This window comes from Mytilus galloprovincialis, chromosome 6 (genome assembly GCF_965363235.1).
Source record: "Mytilus galloprovincialis chromosome 6, xbMytGall1.hap1.1, whole genome shotgun sequence".
Taxonomy (NCBI): Eukaryota; Metazoa; Mollusca; class Bivalvia; order Mytilida; family Mytilidae; genus Mytilus; species Mytilus galloprovincialis.
The window spans coordinates 46029752-46055509 of record NC_134843.1 but is presented as its reverse complement, the minus strand read 5'-3'; the positions used below and the strand labels follow the sequence as shown (position 1 = coordinate 46055509).

At 33.1% G+C, this 25758-nt stretch overlaps 1 protein-coding gene across 3 annotated transcripts in view; it reads right to left on the bottom strand.

Moving 5' to 3' along the window:
• The window catches only part of LOC143079716 (coiled-coil domain-containing protein 149-like), a 172144-nt gene that overhangs the window by 16502 nt on the left and 129884 nt on the right, over window positions 1-25758 (bottom strand). For all 3 annotated transcript variants that reach the window (XM_076255250.1, XM_076255248.1, XM_076255249.1), the window contains exons 8-10: window positions 23498-23585; window positions 19474-19612; window positions 6166-6242 (exon numbers count right to left, since the gene is read on the bottom strand). In XM_076255250.1, the coding sequence (XP_076111365.1) occupies window positions 6166-6242; window positions 19474-19612; window positions 23498-23585 (304 nt within the window). The remainder of the gene's footprint in view (window positions 1-6165; window positions 6243-19473; window positions 19613-23497; window positions 23586-25758) is intronic.

The following is a 25758-nucleotide window of genomic DNA, read 5'->3' as shown; positions in this document are numbered from 1 at the left end:
AGTATGAATACCATTGGGATTAAAATTATTAATACGTAAATTGTCAATTTGTAAATTGTCAATGTGTGTAAGTCCTCAAAGTATAAATTGTCAATTTGTATAGCGTAAATGTGTAATTTCAATTTCTTAATTCGTAAATTGTAAATTTGCAACTTGTATCTTTGTCTTTCAAAAATCTTAATTCGTAAATTGACAATTTGTATATGGATAATTTGTTACTTGTCGATTTGTTAAATGTCAATGTGTTCAATGTTGATGTGTGAAATGTCATTGTTGTATTATGCTAACGATCATAATGACGACAGATGGCGCTCAGTTTCTTCTTCGGCGTATAAGTCTCCTGTAAGAAGGAGCACCACCATATGGAATATATGTTTCGGACCATATGAGTATTTGAACCGTACCCGTACGGTCTGACAAATTTTAAGAAGTTGGTCAAGTTTACTGATTAGACTAGAATATATATTACAGATAAGATAACTGAAATCTCGAATCAATTTTAAAAGTTAACTTGTAAATTGAATAAAAACTTTTTTTTTTTTTTAACTATTTAAAAATTACAGGTTATTCTAATCTGTAAATCTCCTGTATTTAGCAAATTACATGGAATTAATTTTCACTCATTGAAATTGAAGTTATTGGAAGTAATCCAAATGTTGGAAGATTTTTTTGAAGAATATTTAAGAACAAAATCAACGGTACCAATTTTCTTGCACCAGATGCGCATTTCGCCAATACATGTCTCTTCAGTGATGCTCGTGGCCAAAATATTTCAAATCCAAAGCTTATATAAAAGATGAAGAGCTATAATCCAAAAGGTCCAAAAAGTATAGCCAAATCCGTGAAAGGAATCAGAGCTTTGCATGAGGAAGAAACATTCCTTAATTTATAATAATTTCTATCATTTTGTAACAGTAAATTTTAATAACACAAAAAAATCCGTATTTTCATGCCAGTACCGAAGTACTGGCTACTGGGGTGGTGATACACTCGGGGACTAATAGTCCACCAGCAGAGGCCTTTACTACCAAAATCTACAAAAATACTGGTAAGAAATTATAAAAAAAAATCTATAGAAATAAAATAACTAAAAACTTAAATAAGGATTCATATAAACAATTTAAAAATACATAATTTAAATTGAATGTTCGCTTATTCACTTTATTCATCAAATTGTAATAATATTGATTTGTAAAAGCCAATAAAAGATATGTCGGCAAAAATTAATCCATACTGATCCAAATACATATAAGATCCGGCTCGTACTAGACCGTACGCGTACGGTCCAACTATTCTTATGCTCTGGAACACATACATAAGTAATTTAATGAATTATATGCAGCACATACATATATAAAAAAAACCAAAACAAATAGATAAATACATTGTTTGTTTTATATGTCATGTATACCAGGGACTCGGTTTTATAAATAATAGAGGTGACTCGAATAAGCATGTTCGTTAACTGAACTGGTCACCACATCTGTGATGGGGTGTATCACTTCCTGTATAATTAGATACATGGTGTGTTAGTGACCTAAAACGACATATATGTGGTGAGAGCGATATGGAATTCCAAATGGAATTTACTGACACTTATATTTATCGTAGTAGGTCACTAGCACGCTGTGTAACATATTTATCTGACCGACTATCTTCACATTTGGTATTTTGACTAGCGGCCTATCAAAGTGATCAAGTCTCCAATACTTAGTATGAAGATCCTACTTCCATTTGTCCAAACAGAAAACAAATGACAACAATAACCACTTTTTAGCTTTAACATTGTTTTATTTCAATCGTTCATTATATGATCAATTTCTCCGTCTGTTGAATCACTTCAGATTTCTTTTTTTTTTGGCAAGGGCAGTAACTCCGTTATGCCAACAATAAAACTTGTTAGCTTTAATTATGTTTTAAGAACTTATTTGAACCTTTCATTATTAATTTCTTTGTTTGTTGAATCCTTTCAGATTTTCCCTCAACACCGTGTTGTGTTTATAAAGGGTTGTGGCAGCCACATCGCTGCTTTTTATTTTGTTTTGAAAGGGCAGTAACTCTTTACTAGCCCCATATGGTAACATATCATGTAGGGTTTATATTATCCCTTTATTTTTTTAGGACACCCTATATCAAATATACATTATCACCACATGTAGTCCTTTAACCAAGCGTATCTCTATAAATCTAGTAGGTAAAGTAATAAGGTATATATAGATGTGTCGCTGGAATGGGCTTCCTTATCAACTTCGCAAATAGATTACTATCACTTTCTAATTAATATTTGACCGAGTCAAAGATAAAAATGTTTTACATCAAATTTGTATTTTGCAAAACAAAATGAATGAAGTTTTATTTTAAATGAGTCACTTAGTTAATGTTTACTATATATATTAAAACTGTGTTGAATATGTACTATTTTGTAATAAAATCTAAAGAAACAAGAAAAAACTAAACGCGGACCTAAAATGAACGACCAATTATGTGATTTCTTCAGACTTTTTCAAATACTAGAACCATCACATTCACTTTTCGGGGCTGAAAATTTCGGAGCCCAGTAAATAAAGAATGTTCGTCCATTTGCTTCTTGTGTTAAAAAAACATTAGATAATTACATTCTTCTCTGAAATTTGCATATTGAGATTATAATATTAAAGAATAATATCAACCAATTTCTCCCATTATACATGTGGTCCAAAAGGAGTAGGGTCGGTAAGGACCGATTTTGGCCTCAAATTTCAGGTTCATCTGACAAAAGATTTTGACCACTTTTTAAACACTTAAGTGTCTATTTTATTTGAATTAATTAGTTTATGTGAAAGATTTTAACAGATTTAGTCATTAAAAACGATCCGATTCAAGCTCAAATATGAAAAATTTACCTAATATGCCGAAAAATGTCACTTTTCAGATGGTTTTTGGTGAAAATGGAAGTGGCCGCATCCGTGTTCATCTTCAACCTTTATATATGTTATGTATTATCATAAAATACAACTTACATTTCAATATTAAGGATGAACACGAATGCGGCCACTTTCGTTTTACACGAAAACCGTCTAAAATTCAACTAAAATGCTAGAATTATGAGGATTTCAGTAATTCAGCATGACTTAATGGTGCTAGTACCGGATATATGTGTATTGTATTGTCAAAAACAGCCCATATTTATGTAGCAGAAGCATTCTACTGTCCAATAAATAACTAAAGGTTTACATTTTAACAATTTTGTAAAACTGCTATATTTTGGGGCCAAAAAGTGGTCTTACTGAACCTACTCCTTTGTGGCCCAGAACAATATAAGTATAAATTTTCCAGCACCGTCTTATATTTCATGTATATATTTAGTCTAATTTTGACCCTGTCAAATATTAAGTAGAAAGTGGCAGTTATTTATATTTGCGAAGATGACAAGGAAGCCCATTTGAGCGACATATCTATATATACCTTAATACAGGAAGTGAAACACCCCATCACAGGTTTGGTGACCAGTACAGTAAACAAACATGTTTATTTGAGGTCACCTCTATATAAAATCGAATCCCTGGAATACAAGCCATATAAAACAAACAATGTATTTATCTACTTGTTTTTTTATATACATGTGCCGAACATAATTGATTTAAATAACTAATGTATACGTTCCCTATGGCCGTGCCCCTACTTACAGGAGGCTTATACACCGAAGAAGAAACTGGGCGCCATCTGTCGTCATAATGATTGTTAGCATAATACAATGATGACATTTCACACATCGACACTTCACATATTGACATTTAACGAATCTACAAGTGACAATAGTTTAGTATAATTTAGTACGGCAGACACGCGTTACATCTACATAAGACTAATTAGTGACGCTCATATCAAAATATTTATAAAGCCAAACAAGTTCAAAGTTGTAGAGCATTGAGGATCCAAAATTCAAAAAAGTTGTGCCAAATACGGCTAAGGTAATCTATGCCTGGGATAAAAAAAAATCCTTAGTTTTTCGAAAAATTAAAAGTTTTGTAAACAGGAAATTTATAAAAATGACCACATTACTGTTATTCATGTCAACACCGTAGTGTTGACTACTGGGCTGTCAACGTCCACCAGCAGTGGCATAGATCCAGTGGTTTAAATAGTTATCAAAGGTACCAGGATTACAAAACATCAATATACAAATTGACAATTTACGATTCAAGAATTTTGAAATGACAAAGATCACCGTGTAGAACGCCACATGCGGAGTGTCGGCTATTTTTGACACGAGGTGGCAATTTCGAAGTGACGAAAAACTATCAAAGTAAGTTCAAGTATCAAAATTTCTTTTTTTAAAACTCTTAGTACCACATTATGTATTGCACAGAAGGAACTGATATATAATCTATTTCCTGCAAGCAGAAGCAGTCGTTTTCAGTGCTCTGTTTTCTCAAACACCTCTCCCTAGTTTTCTGCAAATTTCTGGATAAAAAACTATTTTAGACGACTTCTACCTGTATCATTTATATAGAATTGAATTCCTTTCATGGAATTTTATAAAATGCCAGCTAATCTTACTTAAAATTAATTGTTGGTTTTAAAACTAGTTTTTCATCAAAATATAAAGTGTCGCTTGGGTGTCAAAGTTTGTGTCTCAAGGGGTAGAGGCTTTTGATAAAAAAGGAATAGATTTGCATATAAATAGGGGTTTATCTTATACATTTTACTACAAACACATCTATTATATTATGATAACACATTACAAACTGAAGGTACTTCATTTTGCCTGGTTTTTTTTTAGACATGTGTTTTCATTTCATAAATAGTAAAAAATGACTCAAAATATTTTGTTTTAAAGCTGGAAAATGATTTCTTTTTCTTTTCAGTCACTATCATGGTCAGAAAAATTCACGACTGTGGCTCAATACACCGAAACATGGAGGAAAATCATAGAAGAGAGCTCCGTATAAGATTTGGCCGAAGCCACCAACAGTCACACTTCATCATTGGCATCAAATTCTTTATCAGGTTCCTTTCAAAAGCACTCGTGCACGCCACAAAAAGCACTCACTCCAAAATGGATTCGATTACTCTCTCCAATGAAACACTCTACGGCATTTTAACATCAAATTAAAGTAGAGCTTCAAGCAGACAAAAAGGCGATGACACTACTATTCTTTACGATTTCAAAATCTTAAAAACTTAATTTGGCTAGTGATTTTTTTTTTATCTTTTATCCAAATGGTAAAAGAAAATAATTTTTCTTTAGACAATATTTCTACACTTCTTTTCCTGGTGATGGTAAGATTAATGACAAAAAGAAAAACATCGGAAATGTGGTATAGGGGAAAACAAATAGGTGTTGGAAAATAGGTGGCTACAAACTTTTTCACTGTAGATTTTTATATGTTATGGGTGGACCAAAAAGTATCGGACATATAACCAAAAACTTGTGTGAGCGTGGAATGGCCGATCCCGAATACGCATTCATCTATACAATTTCATTGGGTTAAACCTTCAACTTGTAGATAACCACCATATAACAGCCTATCATTTGAACTTGGAATTATTTTAAATTATGGAATTTGCATAATTTCTTGTTCTTGAAATTTTAAAAAAATTCCATGTTTATTCTGTGCTTTAATGTTCTGTGCTGCGCATACAGAAATTTCTATTACAAATAAGATTGAACATTATCAATAGAATGAACTGTGCCGTGCACAACACTATCTATACAAAATACATTGTATAGAAAGTGTTATGAACCGCTCAAAACATTTTAATACCAAATAAACATGGAATTCATTAAAAATTCTAAGCACAAGAAATTATGCAAATTATTCATATATATTCTATAATAAAAAATAATTCCAAGATCAAATAATAGCCTGTTATATGTAGATGCAATCAAATGTGCAGTTTGACCACCATGAATCGTATCTAGTAAAATAAGTAACATTAGTATTATTCAAGAAAACTTTGCTATTAAATGTGTTTTCCAGTTCAGATCCTATGTAAATCAATTTTCTAGAACCTCGATTGAAGTTGGGAAGATAATCAAAATCGTATGCAACCTATTCATGAATACCAAAATCATGTTAAAATTTTAATTTGCGAGAGTAAGTAACCAAGTGCAATGTTAGTACCCTTATAGGACATAACTCTGATTGTAACAGTAAATACTCATTTAGTTGTAACACACACATGGTACATTCCATAATCCAGCAACTTCTAATGTCTTGATCTTTTTTTCTAGTTCTGAAACTCTATTCCCTAAAATTCTGAAAAAGAACAACAACCCTTTAGCTATTTTAACAAGAGTGCACAAGCTGAAATATCTCGCCTTCTTTACTAACCATTGATATTAATATGTTGATAGTCCTAATAATAAAGCTTTACTACATAAACTTAACACGATCCAAGAAAATGATGGCAAGGACAGATAGACTGAACGAGAAAAACATATACACCTTACAATCATATTCATTTCACCAAATATAGTTGACATATTACTTGTAGTTTCTAAGAAACAAACTTAACCAAGAAAACTAAACATTGACCAATGAACCTTGAAAATTATGTCAAGGTTAGATGTATAATGACATACAGACATGTACAACTTTTAAAATCAATATCTGCATTAAATATAGTTTACGTATTGCTTATAACAATGTAGTACATAAGAAACAAACTTTAAACATGAAAACTTGACATTGACCAACACCTTACAATCCTTCCATACAACAAATATAGTTGACCTATTGCTTTAAAAACAAGAGGCTCTCAAGAGCCTGTATCGCTCACCTGAATCTACTTTGGTTTTTGAAATCATATAAAAAAAGATCAGATTTGGTTTAAAAAAGGTAATATGCCATTCCATTCTGTGATTTTCTAAAAAGAAGTCATTTGTATGCATTTCCCATAGGGTCCTATGTTAAACTAAGTCTCTCGCTGACGGCCATCTTGGATGTTGGATGGGCGACAAAGTAATAACACTTGGTCAGCATCTCAAAAGGAACATTCATGCTATATTTGGTTCATTCCATGCAGTGGTTCTCTAAAAGAAGACATTTGTATGTATTTCCCATAGGGTGCTATGCTAACCTAATTAGTTATCAAAGGTACCAGGATTATAATTTTGTACGCCAGACGCGCGTTTCGTCTACATAAGACTCATCAGTGACGCTCATGTCAAAATATTTATAAAGCCAAACAAGTACAAAGTTGAAGAGCATTGAGGATCCAAAATTCCAAAAAGTTGTGCCAAATACGGCTAAGGTAATCTATGCCTGGGATAAGAAAATCCTTAGTTTTTTCAAAAATTCAAAGTTTGGGAATCAGGAAATTTATAAAAATGACCACATTATTGATATTCATATCAACACCGAAGTGTTGACTACTGGGCTGGTGGCTGGCGGCCATCTTGGATGATGGATCGGCTACAAAGTAACAACACTTGGTCATCACCTCATAAAGAGCATTCAGTCTATGTTTGGTTTCATTCAATTCAGTGGTTATCTAAAAGAAGTCATTTGTATGCATTTCCCGTAGGGTCCTATGTAAAACTAAGTCCCCCGCTGGCGGCAATCTTGGATGTTGGATAGGCGACAAAGTAACAGCACTTTGTCAGCACCTCATAAGGAACATTCATGCTATGTTTGGTTTTATTCCATTCAGTGGTTCTCTAAAAGAAGTCATTTGTATGCATTTCCAATAGAGTCCTATGTTAAACTAAGTCACCCGCTGGCGACCATCTTGGATGTTTGATCGACGACAAAGTAACAACACTTGGTCAGCACCTCATAAGGAACACTCATGCTATGTTTGGTTTCATTCCATTCAGTGGTTCTCTAAAAGAAGTCATTTGTATGCATTTTCCATAGGGTCCTATGTTAAACTAAGTCCCCCGCTGGCGGCCATCTTGGATGATGGATCGGCTACAAAGTAACAACACGTGGTCAACACCTCATAAGGAACATTTATGCCATGTTTGGTTTCATTCCATTCAGTGGTTCTCTAGAAGAAGTTCAAAATATAAAAAGTTAACGACGACGGACGACAGATGACAGACGCCAAGTGATGAGAAAAGCTCAGTTGGACCTTCGGGCCAGGTGAGATAAAAAACCAGATCAAAACATAACCAGGTGCTCCGCAGGGCGCAGCTTTATACGACCGCAGAGGTCGAACCCTGAACAGTTGGGGCAAGTATGGACAAAACATTCAAGCGTGATACAGCTCTGAATTTGGATTGTGATCAAATTTTTGACATTACATGTTTTTTTTTTACACAAAACAAATGTCAAGATTTTACAAATCAATTAAAGATTTCTTCTTCAAACTTATTTAAATCTAAAATTAAATAGTTGACACAGCATAGGTTTCTGACACAGAATGAATGTGGTCTAATGAACTTAAAATTTTTTTTTTACCTTTGAGCAATTCACTATGCTGTTGAATATCAATCCTCTCAAAAAAATGTTTGAAGAAATTTTCCTTTTATTTATGAAATCTGAAATGAGAAAAATTTAACCCCCCCCCCCCCCCCATTTTTTTTCACATCCCCGTTTCCATTTTTCCAAAACTGATATCAATTCAAATTTCTAATGGAGTTTGCAATGAATGGTAAAGATTGGTTGGTAGTAAAAGTGAATATACATTGTTTATTGTATAAAACAATAAAAAAAACTTCATCAGCAACATTTTATATTGGCAAATTTCCAATGAAGTTATTTACATAAAGTTTTTGGCAAATAAAAATAGAAAATGACATCATAGTCATGTCTGGCAAATGTCCAACATACATTATCTAAAAACATTTTAGATAAGATAAGGAAAAGTAGAGGCTCTCAAGAGCCTGTGTCGCTCACCTTGGTCTATGTGCATATTAAACAATGGACACAGATAAATTCATGACATAATTGTGTTTTGTTGATGGTGATGTGTTTGTAGATCTTACTTTACTGAACATTCTTGTTGCTACAATTATCTCTATCTATAATGAACTTGGCCCAGTAATTACAGTGGAAAATATTTTCTAAAAATTTACAAACATTTATGAAAAATGCTAAAAATTAACTATAAAGGGCAATAACTCCTTAAGGGGTCAATTGACTATTTTGGTCATGAAAACTTATTTGTAGATCTTGTATTGCTGAACATTATTGCTGTTTACAGTTTATCACTATCTATAATAACATTCAAGATAATAACAAAAAACGGCAAAATTTCCTTAAAATTACAAATTCAGGGCAGTAAACTAACAACGGGTTGTCCGATCGATGTGAAAATATCAGGGCAGATAGATCTTGACCTGATAGACAATTTAACCCTATCAGATTTTCTGTAAATGCTTCGGTTTTTAAGTTATAAGCCAAAAACTGCATTTTACCCCTATGTTCTATTTTTATCCGTGGCAGTAATTTTGGTTGGATGGCCGGGTCTCCGGACACATTTTTTTAAATTAAATACCCCAAAGAAGATTGTGGCCAAGTTTGGATTAATTTGGCCCAGTAGTTTTAGGAGAAGATATTTGTAAAAGATTACTAAAATTTACGAAAAATGGTTAAAAATTGACTTTTAAGGGCAATAACTCCTAAAGGGGTCAACTGACCATTTCGATCGTGCTGACTTATTTGTAAATCTTACGATGCTGAACATTATTGCTGTTTACAGTTTATCTCTATAATAATATTCAAGATAATAACCAAAAACAGCAAAATTTCCTTAAAATTACCAATTCAGGGGCAGCAACCCAACAACGGGTTGTCTGACTCATCTGAAAATTTCAGGGCAGATAGATCTTGACCTGATAAACAATTAAACCGTGTCAGATTTGCTCTAAATGCTTTGGTTTTTGAGTTATAAGCCAAAAACTTCATTTTACCCCCATGTTCTATTTTTAGCCATGGCGGCCATCTTGGTTGATTGGCAGGGTCACCGGACACATTTTTTAAACAATATACCCCAATGATGATTGTGGCCAAGTTTGGTTTAATTTGGCCCAGTAGTTTCAGAGGAGAAGATTTTTGTAAAAGATTACTAAGATTTACGAAAAAATGGTTAAAATTTGACTATAAAGGGCAATAACTCCTAAAGGGGTCAACTGACCATTTCGTTCATGTTGACGTATTTGTAAATCTTACTTTGCTGAACATTATTGCTGCTTACAGTTTATCTCTATCTATAATAATATTCAAGATAATAACCAAAAACAGCAAAATTTCCTTAAAAATACCAATTCAGGGGCAGCAACCTAACAACAGGTTGTCAAATTCATCTGAAAATTTCAGGACAGGTAGATCTTGACCTGATAAACACTTATATCCCATGTCAGATTTCTCTAAATGCTTTGGTTTTTGAGTTATAAGCCAAAAACTGCATTTTACCCCTATGTTCTATTTTTAGCCATGGCGGCCATCTTGGTTGGTTGGCCGGGTCACGCCGCACATTTTTTAAACTAGATACCCCAAAGATGATTGTGGCCAAGTTTGGATTAATTTGGCCCAGTAGTTTCAGAGGAGAAGATTTTTGTAAAAGATTTCTAAGATTTACGAAAAATGGTTAAAAATTGACTATAAAGGTCAATAACTCCTAAAGGGGTCAACTGACCATTTTGGTCTTGTTGACTTATTTGTATATCTAACTTTGCTGAACATTATTGCTGTGTACAGTTTATCTCTATCTATAATAATATTCAAGATAATAACCAAAAACAACAAAAATTCTTTAAAATTACCAATTCAGGGGCAGCAACCCAACAACGGGTTGTCGGATTCATCTGAAAATTTGAGGGCAGAAAGATCTTGACCTGTTAAACAATTTTACTCCTGTCAGATTTGCTCTAAATGCTTTGGTTTTTGAGTTATAAGCCAAAAACTGCATTTTACCCCTGTTCTATTTTTAGCCATGGTGGCCATCTTGGTTGGTTGGCCGGGTCACGCCACACATTTTTTAAACTAGATACCCCAATGATGATTGTGGCCAAGTTTTGTTTAATTTGGCCCAGTTGTTTCAGAGGAGAAGATTTTTGTAAAAGTTAACGACGACAGACGACGACGACGACGACGACGACGACGGACGACGGACGACGGACGCCAAGTGATGGGAAAAGCTCACTTGGCCCTTCGGGCCAGGTGAGCTAAAAAGCTTCATCAGCAACATTTTATATTGGCAAATTTCCAATGAAGTTATTTACATAAAGTTATTGGCAAATAAAAATAAAAAATGACATCATAGTCATGTCTGGCAAATTTCCAACATATATTATCAACTACTATTCTATACAAAGAAAAATAACTCCAATTGAAAATTAATTGCTATTGCACAATATTGTGCAATTAGATATTTCTTGCTATTGTGCAATACTGTGCATTTGAAAATTTCTTGCTAATGCACAATACTTGATATGGAATCCTGATTTGGACCAACTTGAAAACTGGGCCAATAATCAAAAATCAAAGTACATGTTTAGATAAAGCATATCAAATAAGCCCAAGAATTTAATTTTTGTTAAAATCAAACTTAGTTTAATTTTGGACCCTTTGGACCTTAATGTAGACCAGTTTGAAAACTGGACCAAAAATTAAAAATCTACATACACAGTTAGATTTGGCATATCAAAGAACCCCAATTATTCAATTTTTGATGAAATCACACAAAGTTTAATTTTGGACCCTTTGGGCCCCTTATTCCTAAACTGTTGGGACCAAAACTCCCAAAATCAAACCCAACCTTCCCTTTATGGTCATAAACCTTGTGTTTAAATTTCATTTATTTCTATTTACTTATACTAAAGTTATTAAACGAAAACCAAGAATAATGCTTATTTGGGCCCTTTTTGGCCCCTAATTCCTAAACTGTTGGGACAAAAACTCCTAAAATCAATCTCAACCGTCCTTTTGTGGTCATAAACCTTGAGTCATAATTTCATAGATTTCTATTCACTTAAACTAAAGTTATAGTGCGTGGGACCAAAACTCCCAAAATCAATCCCAACCTTCCTTTTGTGGTCATAAACCTTGTGTTAAAATTTCATTGATTTCTATTCACTTTTACTAAAGTTAGAGTGCGAAAACTAAAAGTATTCGGTCGACGACAAAGACGACGACGACGACGACGACGACGCAGGACGACGCCACCAACGTGATAGCAATATACGACCAAAAAATTAAAAATGTTTGCGGTCGTATAAAAACACTGAGAGATTAACTGTGAAAATGAGGTCAAGATCAAATAAAATCTACAAGACTGACATCTACATTTACTTAAATATTTCCATATACCAAATATAGTTATAAGAAAAATAAACTGTTATCACAGAGATATGTCTCGCCTTTTTGTAATTTTGATTATGCAAATGTTGAAATCAAAATAGCAATATTTACATCTTACAAAAGTTATGGAAATATTTAAAGTCAATGAACCATGACTGAATTACATGGCTCAACAATCTCCATGTAAATGAGATGTGCCAATGCTAATACAACTGCATACCAAATACCATTGACTTATTATGAGTTGTTACCAAACCTAAATACTAACATTAACTTGTAAACTATGTAAAAGTTTCAAAGTCAATAAACCATGAAGAGGGGGTGGGGCTATATAATCTCCTTGGAAACGATACTTGCAAATGCCAATAAATATGCATACCACATATCATTGACTTAACATTAGCAGTTCATCTGAAACTGATCCAATCACAAACTAATACATGTAAACTAAGATAAGTTTCAAAGTCATTAGACTGTGACTGAGGGGCGAGGCCAAATATTTTCCATGGAAATTGAGATGTGCCAATGCTTATACAACTGAATACCAATTAACATTGACCTACCACTAATGGTTTCACTTGAACTGACCTAGTCAGAACCTAATACATGATAACTTTGAAAATTTTTAAAAGTCAATAGACCATGACTAAGGGGTTGGAGCCAAATTATCTCCATGGAAATGAGATATGCCAATGCTTATAATAACTGCATACCAAATATCATTGACCTACCACTTGCGGTTCCCCATAAACTGACCTAATCACAAACTAATACATGTAAAATAAGCAAACGTTTCGAAGTCAATAGACCATGACTGAAGGGGCAGGACCAAATATTCTCCATGGAAATAAGATGTGCCAATGCTTAAACAACTGCATACCAAATATCATTGACCTAACACTGTGGTTCACCATAAACTAGACCTAATCACACACTAATACATTGTTGACGCCGTCACCGGAAACAGCACACCTATGTCTTGTTTTTTGACTCCGTCAAGGCGAGACAAAAATCTGAAACACAAAAACTTGACTATGACCACCGAAACATGAAAATAATTTCAAGGTCAGATGACACTTGCCAGTGGGCATGTACACCTTACAATCGTTCAATACACTAAGTATAGTAGACCTATTGCTTATAGGGGCGTATGACATTTGCGCCGATTTTGAAAACTTTCATTCTTTCATTTGCGCCGATTTCATTTTTTCAAAATAAGGAAACATTAAGCCAATCAATTGTTGACTGCAGAAAACTAGTGGGTTCTAAACTTCCAAATGACAGTAATTTTTTAAATGCGGTTGAAACAATTTCTAGAGATTTGTGTGATAAATTACATCAACAGAGGTTAACTCAGATCAATGCTCTATCATTATAAAAATTCCTCATTCATCACATGGAATTGAACTTTTTTCAATACTTTTCAGAGTTCAATACAGTTATATCCATGTTATGATTGATACTTCATAACATTTGTACAACTGGCTAACAAAAAATGGTCTTTAATGATATATAAAAATAAGATTTGTCTCATTGGCACTCATACCACATCTTCTTATCCACATCTTCTTATATCTATTCACCTGTAACTTACTTGTAATTTACCTGTGCAAAAATTGGCACAAATGGAAAAAAATATATGCGCAAATGAAAGAAAAATCGGCGCAAATGCAAAACGCCGGCTTATAGTAATTTGTAGCTAATATATGGACTGGACCACGAAAACTTAACATGAAATGAGGTCAAGATCAAATCAAAATCATATTGTAGCCATTCTATAGAAGAATGGCTGTATCTATACTATAGGAATCTAATAACAAACAGCATATTACATTCTAATTTTTAAAGTAATGTTGATAGAGCTCTGAAATTAATGTACATTTCATGATTATGATGATAGATTAGAGTTTAATGTCAAGTGGCACAAATATATATAAATACATGTACATATGGAGAGTTGTCTCATTGGCACTCATTTAATTTTGCCTTTGTGTTGCTGAATACTGAATAGTTTTAGTTGAACTTCAACTTACTTTGTGAATGCAACTTCATATTGAGTATGGTCGAACTCCTAGGTAGATGACTATTGGGTTACTGATATTATAAATCATAGAAATTTTATACTGATAGTGATACTATATAGATTTGATGCAAAATATGCTATTAAGTGATTTAGAACATAACAAGCTTCTGTCCGAGTTTCAAAACCTTTAACCAAAGAGTGAAATTTTCTGGATGCTGCAGCCGGAATGAAGAATCACTGTGTCTTGCTTTGGCGACGATAATAAGTCACAAGCTTGACAATAATAGAATCAAACCTTATAATACCCTGTCTTTTTTCAGTCAGAGTTTTTTCTTCTCTTTCAGTTGTAAAAATACATGATGTCCAACTATATTTTTTACGTTTTAAATCGCCGCGATATAGCCTTTATGTGCTAATGCGGCGTAAAGCAACCAACAATCAATCAATCAATCATGTTTTAAATAAGTGAACAAATATTTTTTTCTGTCATTTTTTTAAAACAAACAATTTTTCTTCTCTTCAGTGATGAGTCAAATTATTTTTTTCTATACATTTACCAGAAATAAAAAAAATTCAAGACTACCTTTATTTTCTTCTGTTGACTAGCTAGGGGTTCAGCCTTTGAGGCTGAAATTTCATGCAGGTTTTCAACAGTTAAATGAATAAACTTGGCATCAGATCATAATATCTAAATATAAAGTTGAAAGCAAATGTCTTGTTACATCCAGGTGTCATGTTTCATCTTATCTCAGCAAAGATTTGAGCAAATAGAAGCATATGTCCATCTCCCATATCATTTATTTTTTAAGCTTGACATCCCTTAAGACCATTTCATTGTCATGTGTTATGCTATTTGAAACCTTTATTTCCATGAAAAGTACATTTGTAATAGAAGATGTTTTTTTCTAACTTTTAATAACTTCTGAAAATTGTTTTTTGTGGAAAATATTACATTTCATATTTCAGCCCCGCTTTATTTGAAAACCTCTATTTTTTGGCCCATGGTCATTGAAAATTAAGTTTGCCAATTTTTTTAAGATTCAGTTTGCTATCTTTTACTGTAGATAAATGATATCATATACTTAGGGACATTAAAAGTGCACAGTTTTGTATCTCTTAGTTTTTTAAGCCAAAATTTGATAGTTGATTTTTTTTCTATTTCAACATCACAATTCAGCAACCAAAGTTCAGATATAAAAAAGACCACATTTTCTTTAATTCATATCATATGGCTTTGAAACTGGATAATCTGTCTCATAATACCTAAAGCTTATGTCATACCAAGTTTTTCACACCAAATAGGCCCCACACCACAATTAATGACCCTGTTTGTCCACGAATATAGTTAAGTTAAGGTGTTTTTTTTTCTTTTTTTCATTCTCTGCCTTCCTGATTTCTTAGTTTTTATAGGGTGGAAATAAAATAAAAGAGTTAATATGAATTGTTAGATGCATTATTTTAACTATTCAGTTGTGGGAATGTGTGATTAGTCCAGTTGCAAAGGTAAAATTTATAGTTTTTGGAATATCTATTGACTTGTCCATACCAGTAGGGATGTGTTTTGGCTAATTTAATGAACTATACAGTAAGTATTTTCCTTCAAAGTGGACATAAAATAATGTGAGACTTGTGCTTTAGTTATCAAAGGTACCAGAATTATAATTTAATACGGCAGACGCGCGTTTCGTCTACATAAGACTCATTAGTGACTCTCAGATCAAAATAGTTATAAAACCAAACAAATACAAGTTGAAGAGCATTGAGGACCCAAAATTCCAGAAGGTTGTGCGAAATCCGCCTAAGGTAATCTATTCCTTGGTTAAACATTACACAAAACAGAAAAAAATTAAAATTCACAGTGTATTTTTTTTTTTTTTTTATTTCACAGAAAAAAAAAACGTTATAAAGAAATGATTGGGAAATTAATTGTGCCAGGTCTGTGGTCTTATGAACTTTCCCCAATCTTTTCCCAAGGAAGACAACCGTGATCAGCTATTAATTTTTTCACCTGATCTTTGGGTATTTTCAACTGCAAATGTGCTAAATTTTGAACTTGTTTGGAACTGAGAATTGTAATGGTGATCATGTCGGACCAATTTTCAACTGCAAGTTGGTTTCTTACACAGCTTAAAAAGTAAATCATGACTGATTGACAAAATTCAAAGATCCAGTTCTACCATAAACATACTTAACAGTAGCTTATGGATAATACACTGAAGGTAATAGATCATACATGTTGTCATTCTTATTCTTGTAATTAAATTACAAAATCAATTAAAGGAGAATGTTCTATCTTTTATTTTTCACAAGGAATCAGATATATATTTCTTTCTATGTGCATATATTTTTATATTTGATATTAACAATCACTTTAATATTCTTGTGTCTATTGAAGAAGCTATATCCTGCTACCGGTATTCTAGCTACATGTTCATTTTTTCTTCACAAAAATATAAGTACTAAAATCATGCAAAACAAGAAAAGCTTATAAGCTCATCACCCATATAAAACAGATATGACCCTCTTTTTTACTAGCGCACAAAAGAGCACGATTAAAAAATGCCACATCTGTATTCAACATTTAAAATTGTTGTCACACAATTAAACCCCCATGGAGATTTTCAAAAGTTGGCAGGTATAAAAAGTCATCTTTAGACTAAATCCTTTGGAAGGGTTGATTGTTATTATGGTCTTGGACACATGAGTTATCAGTTTGTTGTGATTTGATCAATCTAGTTTTCTATTATTACAAGTTCTCTCAAATCTGTACAAGAAAACGGCTTAATGTATGTTCAAAACAATAAATGAAAATCAAATTTTGTCGCTGCATTGAAGACCCATTGGTGACCTTCACCTGTTATCTGCTCTTTGGTCGCATTGTTGTCTCTCTAACATCTTCCCCATTTCCATTCTCAATTTTTATTTTTCATGATATACAGCAACAAAATACAACCACTCATTTGCCATCTTTTGACTTTGTGTGTATGTCTATTCTCTGGAGGTGTTGCTTGTTCATGTAAAATTTTGTCTTTTGTTCTGTTTAATATAATATATTTCTTGTTGTCCCTTTTAAGTAAGACCACACTTATAAATATTTTGGTTTGTCAAAACCCTACCCTAACATGCCTAAGGTAGAGATAGTCGGTAGGTTGGTAGGGACTTTCTTTTCTTTCTTTCATCAATTAGAGTGTCAGATGTTTTTTAGTCTTCATGCCTACATGTTATTATATCTGACTTAAACAAGAGTGCACACGCTGACATGTCTCGCCTTCTTTACTAATCATTGATATTATGTTGACAGTCCTATATATATAAAGCTTTGTACTGTAAAACTGTCACATAAACTTCACATTAACCATGAAAACTAAACAGTGACCAATGAACCATGAAAATGATGTCAAGGTCAGATGAACCATGCCAGGCAGGCATGTACAGCTAACAGTTCTTTCATACAACAGGTATAGTTGACCTATTGCTTATAGTTTTAGAAAAACAGACCAAAACACAAACACTTAACACAGTGCAATTAACCGTGAAAATGAGGTCAGTGTCAAATAAAACCTGTGCGACTGACATATAGATCATAAAATATTTCCATTGCATATAGTATAAGAAAAAAGACCAAAACTCAAAACTTAACTTTGACCACTGAACCATGAAAATGAGGTCAAGGTCGGATAACACCTGTCAGCTAGACGTGTACACCTTACAATCATTCCATACACCAAATATAGTAGACCTATAACATACAGTATAAGACAAACAGACCAAAACACAACCAGGTGCTCTGCAGGATGCAGCTTTATAAGACCTCATTAAAGCTTGATACAGCTCTGAATTTGGATTGCGATCAAATTTTTGACATAATATGAGTTTCTGACACAAAACAATGTCAAGATCTTACAAATCTATTGCTTAATATTGTGCAATTAAAGATTTCTTCTTTAAACTTTTCAAAAATGTAGAATTTGAGAAATTTGAAGAAGAAGAAAAAAAATTGTAAACAAATACACTCCCACCCCCCCCCCCCCCCCTAACCCTGTCATTTTGACAGAGAGATCCATACACAGTACAGTTACACACAAGTTATTGACTTGAAACTAGAAAAATGCTTGTTTTGGCCCCTATTTTGCCCTTTATTCCTAGACTGTTAATTTCTAAACTTTTGGGACCATAACCCCCAAAATCAATCCGCAGCTTCCTTTAATGGTTATAGACATTATGTTAAAATTTTATTGATTTCATTTTACGTATTCAAAAGTTGTTATCCGGAAACAATCTGTCTTCGTACAACGCTGACAACGCCGCAGACAACGCTGTGATACCAATATACAACCAATTTTTCAGTCATATAAAAACTTAACTATAACCACTGAACCATGGAAATGAGGTCAAGGTCAGATGCCAGTTTGCAATGTACAGCCTAGTCATTCCATACACCAAATATTCATTTTTTTTTATATAAATAAGGAAGTTAGTTTTCTAGTTTGAATTGTTTTACATTGTCATATGGGGGTCTTTTATAGCTGACTATGCGGTATGGGCTTTGCTCATTGTTGAAGGCAGTATGGTGACATATAGCTGTTAATGTATGTGTCATTTTGGTCTCTTGTGGACAGTTGTCTCATTGGCAATCATACCACATTTTCTTTTTTTTATATAGACCTATTGCTTATAGAATCTGAGATATGGATTTGACCTCCAAAACTTAACCTTGTTCACTGATCCATGAAATTAGGTTGAGGTCAAATGAAAACTGTCTGACAAGCATGAGGACCTTGCAAGGTACACACATACCAAATATAGTTATCCTATTACTTATAATAAGAGGGAATTTAACATTACAAAAATCTTAACTTTTTTTCAAGTAGTCACTAAACCATGAAAATGAGGTCAAGGACATTGGACATGTGACTTACGGAAACTTCGTATCATGAGGTATCCATATACAAAGTATGAAGCATCTAGGTCTTCCACCTTCTAAAATTAAAAGCTTTGAAGAAGTAAGCTAACGCCGCCACCGCCGGATCACTATCCCTATGTCAAGCTTTCTGCGACAAAAGAATCAATTTCAAACATCAGGGCAGTAAAGTATTTTGAGTACTGATAGGAATCTTTTTTCTGGATAGGTAGGGTAAGGGCAAACTAATGTATTCTTTTTTATGGCCTAAAAATCACAGCCTCACACACACTTTTCATATTTAATTATTTACTTACTTGTTTGTTTTTCTTTGATGAGACAAAGCTAAGTTTTTATCATTGACAGTTTCAAGCAAAGCTGATGCAAGAGCCTGAAGGTCTGACATAGCTTGGGGTGTAGCTGCCATCTGTGTGTGGTCCTCTAAAATCTGATGTACTGGAAAAAGAAGAAATCTTTTCTCTTATTATTAAAACAAGAGTGCACATGCTAAAATGTCTCGCCTACTTTACTAATCATTGATATTATGTTGATAGTCCTAAATATAAAGCTTTATTATAACTGTCACATAAACTCAACATTAACCAAGAAAACTAAACATTGGTCAATGAACCATGAAAATGAGGTCAAGGTCAGATGAACCATGCCAGGCAGACATGTACAGCTAACAATTCTTCTATACAACAAATAAAGTTGACCTATTGCTTATAAATTAAAGAAAAACAGACCAAACACAAATACTTAACACTTAGCAATGAACCATGAAAATGAGATAAAGGTAAAAAAAAACCTGTGCAACTGACATATAAATCATAAAATATTTCCATACACCAAATATAGTTGACCTATTGCATATAGTATTAGAAAAATTGACCAAAACTCAAAAACTTAATTTTGACCACTGAACCATGAAAATTAGGTCAAGGTCAGATGACACCTGTCAGCCAGACATGTACATCTTACAATCATTCCATACACCAAATATAGTAAACCTATTGCACATAGTATAAGAAAAACAGACCATATCACAAAAACTTAACTATCACCACTGGACCATGAAAATGAAGTCAAGGTCAGATGACACCTGCCAGTTGGACTTGTACACCCAGCAGTCCTTCCATACAACGAATATACTAGACCTACTGCTTATAGTATCTGAGATATGGATTTGACCACCAAAACTTAACCTTGTTCACTGATCCATGAAATGAGGTCGAGGTCAAGTGAAAATTGTTTGATGGGCATGTGGGCCTTGCAAGGTACGCACATACCAAATATATATATCCTATTACTTATAATAAGAGAGAATTTAACATTACAAAAATTCTTAACTTTGAGGCATCTATATACAAAGTATGAAGCATCCAGGTCTTCCACCTTCCAAAATATAAAGCTTTAAAGAAGTTCGCTAACGCTGCCGCCACTGCTAGATCACAATCCCTATGTCGAGCTGTCTGCAACAAAAGTTGCAGGATCTACAAAAATGGGGAATATGTCCCTATTGCATACCATTTACAGTTATAAAGGGACATAACTAAAGTGACTCTACCGTAATTTGTTGTTGATCTGAGTTTTGTAGCACAATGTAATAAGTGTGGTTTTAAAGATTCATAACATTTGGTTGAGACACACCTAAGTTAGAGAACATACACGAAAAATTCAGCAATTTATATGTTTATAAGGGACATAACTAAAGAACAGTAGAAGTGACGCTATACCTTATTTCGATCTTAATCTGTAACATGTGGTAATAAGCATTGGTATAAGTTTCATAATATTTTGTTGAGGCAAACAGAAACGAATAAAATACTTTGCCTAACGCACCTGGTACGACCACAGTGGTCAAACCATAACAGTTGGGAAGTTTGGACACAATATTTAAGCTTGATGTCAAACTGTCTGAAATTTTGACATAATAAAGGTTTCAGACACAAATTAAATGGGTAAAAGATCTAAAAAATTTGAAATGGGTTGAAATATTTGTATTAATTTTCAATTGAAGATTTCTTGCTATTGCCCAATAATGTGCTATTGCACAATACTGTGATACTGTGCTAATGCCCAATACTGTGCTACTACACAATAATTGGATATTTCTTGCTATTGCCCAATACTGTGCCATTGAAGATTTCTTGCTTTTGTGCAATATTGTGCAATTGAAGATTTCTTGCTATTGCGCAATACTGTACAATTGAAGATTTCTTGCTATTGCGCAAAACTATACAATAGAAGATTTCTTGCTGTTGAGCAATACTGTGCGATTGAAGATTTCTTGCTATTGCACAGTACTGTGCAATTGAAGATTTTTTGCTATTGATCAGCATATAACTGAAGATTTCTAGCTTTGCACAATACTGTGTAATTGAGCATTACTGTTCAATAGATGATTTCTTGCTATTTCATAATACTGTGCCATTGAAGATTTCTTGCTATTGTGCAGTACTGTACAATTGAAGATTACTTGCTATTGTGCTATTCTGTGCAATTGAAGATTTCTTGCTATTGCCCCATACTGTACTATTGTACAATACTGTGCAACTGAAGACTTCTTGCTGTTGAGCAATACTGTTCAATTGAAGATTTCTTGCTATTGCCTAGTACTGTGCAATTGAAGATTTCTTTCTATCGAGCAATACTGTGCAGTTGAAGATTCCTTGCTGTTTGGCAATACTGTTTGAATGAAGATCCCTTGCTGTTTGCTAATACTGTTTGAATGAAAATTTCTTGCTATTGCCCAATACTGTACTGTTGTACATTACTGTGCTATTGCGCAATATTGTGCAATTGAAGATTTCTTGCTATTGGGCAATACTGTGCAATTGAAGATTTCTTGCTTTGGAGCAATACTGTGCAATTCAAGATTTCTTGTTATTGCACAATACTGTGCAATTGAAGATTTCAAAAAATTTTAAGAAAAAAATATATGAACTCCAAAAAAAGAATATCCAAGAAACATTTTGACCACATTTATTGGGAGTAATTAACCAAAAACCCAACCCCAGATTTCCCTTTGAGGTACGGAACCTTGAAGTACAATTTTAGAGCTATTCGTACACTAGTACATATACACAAGTTGTATAAGAAACTACAAAAAGGTTTGTTTTTGGCCACTACATTTTACCCCTATGTACTATTTTTAGCTATGTCAGCCGTGTTGGTTGGCAGGAATGGTCATGGAACATAAATATTAAACTAGATACCCTAATAATGATTGTGACCGAGGTTAAATTCGTCTCAGTTGTTTCAGAGGAGAAGATTTTTGTAAAAGTTAACAGACAACAAAGACGATCAAAGATGCCAGGAGCCAAGTGATGAAAAATTAATTTCATTGCCTAAAATTAAGTCTGTTATATATACAACAGTAAGCAGGATCATTTTCTAAGAAAGGTGATTAAAAATTACAATACATGTAAAAAATTCAAGTAATGTTCGATCAAATTATCCTTATTTTCAATACAAAATCAAGCAAACACAAAGTTTACTCGATCTTGTTAGAACAGAAAAGTGAAAGTCTTCTTCACTTTTTTTCAGCAAAAAAAAATGGGATGAACATCATGACCATAAAGATAAAGCCTTTAAAACTATGCTCATTAATCATTAAATTCAGATAAATGAAAATAAATCAGTTTTAAAATTTTGCTCTCAATGGAAACCAACTTTGGGACGTACGAACAGACGTACAGAAAGACAAGGGTAAAACTTAATGCCCACTTCATTACGGCAGGGACATTAAAACTTCAACCACAGATTGAACCATAATTTTGACAGAATGATGAATTTCGGATTGCTATGATTCTCTTAAGGGACATAAATGTTACAGGCTCGACAAAATTTCATTGAACAGAAAAGTGTATAACAGTAAACCCCTTCCATTGGAGCAGGGTTATAATTAAAAGATAAAAAAAAAATGGAAACGTATAAACCTTCTGACAAATATTGGAAATACAGTTATGTCCTAATATTGTAGGCATATAGGATCACTTGACACTTCATAATTAAGTAGTCAGCACTTCTGTGTTGACATGAATTCTCATTGTCACAATAATAAAAGAGGGAATATAAGTCAACTGTTTACAAATAAGTTTTTCTCTATACTAAGGACTTTTGGAAATTTTGGCCCTAAATGCTCTTCGACTTCATACCTTACTTTGCCTTATACAATAGAATAGAATAGAATATTTGTATTTCCAAAATTACAGGGCCCAGAATGGGCATAAAATCAGATACATTGATTGACATAATAGACATAGAGAATCATTGATGAGTCATGTAGACAAAACCTTCATTTGGTGTACAAAATTTTAATCCCGAGAGTTTAAATACCTTGTTTCTGTGTAATAACTAACCCTCCACTTCTACTTTGTCCTAGTTTTAATGAAGAACTTTTAGTTTTTCTTCTCTCTAGTAAATTCTACAAGAAAAATATTGTAAATCTAGAAATTAAACATATGTTTTAATTTGAAACATTTATACCTGCAAGTGTTTTGGCAAAGAATATACAAATAAAGAATAGGCATTGGCAATGTAACAATTACATTTAAAATTAAAAAATATCTATCTGAGGTACCAGTGCAATCACTAAATCAATAGTGCACACACTTAAAAGATGGATGAAAGATACCAGAGGAACAGTCAAACTCAATGATTGATAATAAACTGACAACGCCATGGCTTTAAATTAAAAGACAAACAGACAAATAATAAGGCACAACATACATTTGACATAGAAAACTAAAGACTAAGCAACACGAACCCCACCAAAAACTGGGGATGATCTCAGGTGCTCCAGAAGGGAAAGCAGATTCGCCTCCACATGTGGCACCCGTCGTGTTTCCTATGTTATTACAAATCCAGTACATAGTCTAATTCGGTAGGTCACATTCGTGAAAAGGGAAGGGTATTGTAGTTACGACATAAGGAACATATCCTATATAATCTGTTAAACGGTTATTCCATAACCAACTCGTGATGGCGTCCATAAAACTTACGAAGGGATGTCTTTAAAAAGATGAGTTAAAAAAGATATTTCAATTTTAATGCAAAAAAAATGGCATTATTTTCACCAAAGGGAGATAATTTAGAGCTTTTTCAATGATATAAACATTTTAAAAGTCATCTGGGGCCCACACAAATTGATTTTTTGGGTTGATTTTTATACCATATTACAAAGTTACAACTAATAGTGTAATAAATAAAATTTGTAAGGAAAAAACAATTGTTTAAATTTTTGCTGAATTTTTTGTTTACCCTCTAGCCTCCTTAAGTTAAGTTCTGTACTACATAAGAGTAGTAAGCTTATTTGTATTAAAATTCTTTAAAGCATAATTTTCAATAAGATACAAAAACAAGATGTGGTATGATTGCCAATGAGACAACTCTCCACCACAGACCAAAATGACACAGAACTTAACAACTATAGGTCACTCTATAGCCTTTAACAATGAGCAAAGCCCATACCACATAGTTGTTGATTCCTTATAATGTTTTTATATATATTTTTAATTAAGAAAGAACACAACATCATTTTGACAATAAACCAATGGCTATGCATTGAAACTTTCAGAAATAGATACATGTATCTGATTTTGACACACTAAATATATATTGTTTATAAAATAAAATCTAATTCTAAACAAACTACTTGTCTTTTTTTATGAGATACTCAAAGTCTACTTATCAATAAGATACAGAGTTTGTTTTGATTTCAATTATGTCTAATTAATAAGGAGATTTACATTATATTGCCCCAGATTATATATTATACTCTATTGATAACGGGGCGTTTATAATCTGTAATTAGGTTGGTGATCTAAACCAAGGAGGTTATATGAGAAGGAGAGTGAACACTCTGCTTGATACAAAATTAGCATCCCCAGGATAGCAGTTCGATCAGAGAAAAATGATAAAATTAGAAAGAAACCGACATGTTTATCACCCACTTGACATGGCCCTGGGCTGTTACCGCGAGCAGTTAGGGCTATTAGATCAATCGCATATGTCACATGATTGTTATCAGTGACTGGGTCATTAAAGTTCAGGTGTATTTTTGGTACCAATGCCGTGTATAGGTGTTTATGATATGGAAAAAGATTCGACCACAATTTCAAAATCAATCGTCTGTCTACGGTGAAAATAGATAAAGAAATGACAAAGTTATGAGGGTTTAAAGGAAAGTTATTTTGCGATTTTTATTCAACACTACATTGTTTTAAACAAAGATTTTCGCTTCACTTTTCAATTTCTGTTTATGAGAATTGGCAGGTGATAATCATAGAAAATATACGAATATGCAAAGTATTACGGTGTCCGGTAACGACCGCAAGGAATAGTTGCAATTGAAACATAGAGAAATTTATCGGGAAGAACGTAATAGTGGCTTTCTGTTGATATTAACATTGACGGCAATGAAACAGATGTTCGTTTCATTTCTATTGGTACTAAAAGTTTACTTTTAACCAAAAAAAATAATTTTTAATTACTTAATAAAAAATATCACAAAAAATCTTTTTAACATGTCAATAATTGAATATCCGGTCAGTTTATGACACCTCGGGTGTTTCCATTCTTACTCGGGTACGTAATTA